Genomic DNA, 5,494 nt, shown 5'->3' on the forward strand with positions numbered 1-5,494 from the left:
GCAGCAAATTTTTCAAAATGACACTTGAAAACAAAAATATTTTTTAGTTATCCAAGAGAAGTTTAACTTTATATCAAACAGCTGATAGAATGAAAACATTCTAGAAAAATAGAAAGGAAATATCATTTTAGCAATCATTTTGAATGTAAGTATAAGGAATTCTATCTCACTTTCTTCTTAGAACACTGTGCTGTCTACTTCTTTGCCTTTGCAACTAAACTTTTTGGGGAAGTTTTGTGTCTTTTGACTGTTTGGGGCCTTATACATACTATAAACTCAGAAGAAGAAAACAACAACAACAAAAAACGGACCAAAATCAAAACAAAACTTGTTGCTTCTATGACAGAAGGGGAGGTTTGAATAGATGACCTGGAAGATCCCTTTCAACCCTGAGAGTTTATGAAAAGGGAAGTGGTGATAATTGTTTACCACTTAAAAGAAGAAGTGGGCTTAGTCTTCTGTAGCTCCAAAGTGCCAATGTTTTGAAGCAACAGGAAGGCAATACTCCACTCAATATTACCGTAAGAATTTTTTTTTACACAACAACTATTCAATAGAACACAAGCTGTCTCAAGAAGTGTTTTATCTTTTAAATAACGGCATTTAAATGGTGGAAGGGCTCTTAGATATCTAGATTTTCCTTATCTTTCTCAGGTCATTTCGTATACAGGAAATGGTATTTGCACAACACAAACCAAAAATTGTACATCAATCACTATCTCAAGGTGTAATTGTCACACGTTCTCGGGGCTTTCGTTGGGAAAACTCATCTAGAGCCCATCTTCATTTGCAGAGGCAGAAAATAAATCTTGGCAAGGGGATACGATTTTCCCAGGACAAGACGTTGATGCATTAATGTTAATGCTGAAACTAGAAATGACATCTGTGAAAAAGTCTCCTCTGCTCAAATTAAGCAGGGCTAGAAGTCAAGACTGTGCAGCAGATGGAAGCCGAAATCCAGTTTGCATTAAATGTAGTCCCAAGACCACTGGCATTAGAACTTGTTAGACTTAGCGGAATTCGCTTAAAACGCAGATTCTAGAGCCCCCACAAAGACAGACTGACTTAAGCTTTGCAGCAAGTCTCGGGAATCTGCATTTATAGGTTTACTGATCCCCTAGTCTCCTGGAACCGTTTCTGGACTTGAACCGAGGGGCACAGCAGCCAGAGCAACGCGTTGCACAGCTGTCGGGTACCCTCGCTGTAAGACTGTCTGTTACGTACAGCCAGCCCCTAGGCCGTCACTGTCCCACGCTTGCTGTTGCTTGTTAGGGGCGAGGCCACCGCTGTCCCTCCGCCAACTCCCAGGCCCCGCATTGCAACCAACTGCGGGGGGCGGCCCGGGGCAGCGGCGGCTCAGCAGCGCCCCCTCGAGGCCCCGGCCCTCCGCAGGCTAGAGGTCCGCAGTTTCTCTTCACTGCCCCGACGCTCCTCCTCCTTCCCTTGGCCACGCCTACCGGGGGGACTCCCTCCGGCGCCGGCGCCAGATCAGCCGCGTCCCGCCCCCTAAGTCCCGACCGGATGTTCACTGACTTCCCATAGTGCCTCGCGAGTGGCGGGCATGATAACAAATCCAGTCGGGCCACTCGCAGCGAGTTGTCATTGTTGAGGCCGTTAGATTTTTCTGAGGAGGGTCCTCCGGGATTTGGGCCCGGCCACTGCCTTGTCGGCCATCACCGCCGCCATGGCGCTGCTCCGGGGAGTGTGGGGCGTGCTGAGGGACCTGGGAAAGTCTGGAATGGAGTTGTGCTCCGGCTGTGGAAATCGTCTGCGCTCACCCTTCAGGTAAGACCGCGCTCCCGCACTTGGCGGGGCCCAGAACGTCTCGGGGCTGGAAATTAAACACTGTCCTCCACTTTCTGCCTCTCTTTGGAGGCCAGAGCCAAGCTGGCCCTGTGATTCAGTCTCGACCTTGCCAAATCTACTGTGGCTTTGCGACTAAGCCTTATATCTTTAGTACCTCGTACCTTGCTTCATGCTCCCCTCCCTGCCCCTTCCCCCACTCCTCCCACTCTGACCTGTCGGCCAACCTTAGAGCACCTGTCCTCTGATAAAGCACCTGTCCCCCAGAATCTCTCGCCAGCATCTAGGCAGGGGGAAGGTGAGTCCAGGAGCTGGAGTATAGATGCTCTCTCCATTCTACAAGGTAGCAGCTTTCAGACTTAAGCCCTCAGGGCTCTTCCCCTTGTCTAGAGCAGGGTTTCTAATCATTTCTTAGGGATAGGGGTGTAGTTTGGTGGTGCACCTCTCGTCCCGTCTGCACAAGGCCATGGATTTAATCTTGAATACCACAAAGAACCCCAACAGATAAAGAAGTCAGTAGCATTGTTGTTGAAGGTGTCTGATATATAGCTTCTCGATGACATCTTATTTGGAATCTGTGCTCATGTACCTATGAATATTGGCAATTAAATACCTGACATGGTTATTTATTTTCTTTTATTTATGTGTAGTTTCGTGTATTTTCCGAAGTGGTTTTCATCCACCTTGGGTAGTTATCCTAAGAAACCTATGAGTTCATACCTTCGATTTTCTAAAGAACAGCTACCCATATTTAAAGCTCAGAACCCAGGTAAGGAATTTGGGGGCTTGTATTCTTATTATGTAATAAAAAGGCCACTAAGAGTTAAATTGCAAACCTGGATTTGTACTACCAAAGCATTTAGTGACTACTGGAACAATTATTTTATTGGATCTGTAAAATAGGAAATGTAATTTTATATCAAATAGAAATGCTTTAAATATAAAAGGGAACTAATGAAAAATGTTTTTAAAATAACCTGTAGTGTGGAAAACACCCAAACAAGAGGATGCAAAAACTCAGTTTGGGGCCTGTTGTGGTTGGCTTACATGGTCACAGACAAATCAGGTTATCTCTTGCTTAGTTGTCTGCTTATTCTTCTTTAGGGTATTCATACAGTTGCAGTGAAATAACTTATATAGAACTGTTCTGTAATTTGTAAAGCTGTATGCAAATTATTGCAAATTTCAAAAATATTTTCAATTCTGAGTTCCTGAAAAAAAGATACCCAAATAGGAGATCTGTTAACTCCTTAGAAAAGCTATAGTGTCTATCATTTGGGGTTTTATAAAGTTATAGGCTAAATTAATAATAACTAATTTTTGCTTATGATTTTTAAAGCCCTTTTACATTCAGTACCTCACAAGGTCACCTGTGAAAATCAGAAGAACAATAATAACAAATGTTCACATTATAGACTTGAGACTAACAGGTAGTTATTAATTCAGTTGCTCCCCATCATTCCAGTTAAGACAAGGATGGAAATGAAGAACCATGTATTAATTTTAGAATACTTTTCTTTCAAATGATATTTATGTAATTGAAGTACAAGATGTGTTATATGAATTAAGACTATATTTTGTGTTTTGATCAGGTTTTATGAACTTAGTAATTCCTGAAAGACTTGAAATATAATGAAAGTAAAACACTTGAAGCAGTTGATTACCCAGCTACTTGAAAGTAGTCAGTTTTTAAGGACTGTTTTTGTTGATCTGTTCTTTATTTTTAAAGTCTTATTTAGGTTTTTGTTTTTTGTTTTATTTTATTTTTTGTAGTTGTAGATGGACAGAATGCCTTTATTTGTTTATTTTTATGTGGTGCTAAGAATCGAACCCAGTGCTTCACACATGCTAGGCAAGCTCTCTGTCACTGAGTTACAGCCTCAGCCCAAATCTATTTAGTTTTAAAGAACAGACATTAATGTCATATAAAGTTTTAGATTATTTACATTAAATTTGTTGGATAAGAAAAGTTAAATCTTGTTATTAAGTATGGTATAGATGTGTCTGAAATATAAGTTGATTTTTAGTGCTAAAAGAGTCTATTTTCCTAGAAGTCTAGAAATTTATCCCAAGAACCAGGTCCAGGTATAGTGGCTCATACCTGTAATCCCAAGTGCTAGGGAGGCTAAGGGAGGAGGAATGCAAGTTTGAGGCCAGTTTGGATAATTTAATGAGACCCTGTCTCAAAATAAAATTACAAAAACAAAAGGACTGAAGGTATAGCTCAGTAGTAGCTTGTGAGCTCCTGGGTTCAATCTCCAATACCAAAAGAAAGAAAGAAATCCTGAGATATAAAACTGTGACATCTTATTTCATTTTATTCCAATTCATAGATATGAAAATATCAGAACTAATTAGAAGAATTGCTGAGCTTTGGAAGGAACTTCCTGAATCACAGAAAAAAGTAAGCACATAGGTTTTCAACATTGTTGGCCATTTATTCTACAACTGGGAACAATTGTCATGTTATTTAGAGGACCAAATGGCCCACATTTTTTTAAACACTATCAACAAAGGCACTTTATACCTTCTGATATACATAAACGATGAGAGTATCGATGTATAGGAATGAAGGTAAATGATTGGCAATATGCTCTTACCTTGTTTAGCAAGTATATGAAAAAGACATCTCAGAACACATTATTCTCCCACTATTCAGTCTGTCTTCATCTGAAGTCATGTAGTTTTCTTTCTCTGGCAGATGTGCTATGTTGAATTTGCCAACAATAGTTTGTTGACTTTTTTTTTTTTAACTTATAGATGTATGAAGATGCTTATAAGGCAGACTGGCAAGCATACAAAGAAGAGATAAACAGAATTCAGGAACAGCTAACTCCAAGTCAAATGATATCTTTGGAAAAAGAAATCATGCAAAAACGTTTAAAAAAGAAAGCTTTAATAAAAAAAAGAGTGAGTATCACTGAAATACTCTTCTTTTGAAAAAAAGTTGAAATTCATGTAACTGGGATTGTTATATCCTTTAAAAAGGTTTCGTATTTATATGCTCAGTTATTCAGTCTATAGAGACCATGAAAATAAAATGTAAAGGAAATATGTTTGGAAAATAATTCATAAAATCTATTACAATTTTTAAAATGTAGTGCCATCAACAAATTCTGACAAGATGTAATAATCACATACTTTATATAAAACTATGACATTTTAATTATAATATGTAGTAATGAATGGTTTCTATAAGTAAAATTAAGTCTTATAGAGGTTAAAACTTATACCTGACCCTCCCCTCTATTTTTTATTCAGGAGTTAACAATGCTTGGAAAACCAAAAAGACCTCGCTCAGCTTATAACATTTTTGTATCTGAAAGCTTCCAAGAAGTTAAGGATGGTTCATCACAGGTAAACTGAACTGCATTTTTTTCTTAGATTTTTATTTTAATTTAAAAATTACTTAGGAAATTCAAGGGTATCATATCAGGTGGTAAAGGGAATTAGTAAGTTACAGAAATTAAGCTTTTCTTATTTTTACTTTTTTTCCATACTAGGGATTGAACCCAGGGGTGCTTTACCACTGAGCCACATACCCAGTCCTTTTTTTTTTTTTTTTTTCCCATGTGCCACCACACTGGCACAATTAAGCTATTATAGATATATAATATATATAATATTATATATAATATATAAATATATATAATATTATATATATATATATATATATATATATATATATAAT

The 5,494-nt window shown here is 38.4% G+C and overlaps 1 protein-coding gene across 1 annotated transcript in view; it reads left to right on the forward strand.

Moving 5' to 3' along the window:
- The first annotated feature begins 1,525 nt into the window (after positions 1–1,525).
- Positions 1,526–5,494, forward strand: part of Tfam (transcription factor A, mitochondrial) — a 12,459-nt gene continuing 8,490 nt past the window's right edge. The window contains exons 1-5 of the mRNA XM_015504681.2: positions 1,526–1,785; positions 2,454–2,572; positions 4,137–4,207; positions 4,564–4,713; positions 5,065–5,160. Coding sequence (XP_015360167.1) covers positions 1,685–1,785; positions 2,454–2,572; positions 4,137–4,207; positions 4,564–4,713; positions 5,065–5,160 — 537 coding nt within the window. The 5' untranslated portion in view covers positions 1,526–1,684. The remainder of the gene's footprint in view (positions 1,786–2,453; positions 2,573–4,136; positions 4,208–4,563; positions 4,714–5,064; positions 5,161–5,494) is intronic.

The sequence above is a fragment of the Marmota marmota genome, unplaced genomic scaffold (assembly GCF_001458135.2).
Source record: "Marmota marmota marmota unplaced genomic scaffold, marMar, whole genome shotgun sequence".
Classification (NCBI taxonomy): Eukaryota; Metazoa; Chordata; class Mammalia; order Rodentia; family Sciuridae; genus Marmota; species Marmota marmota.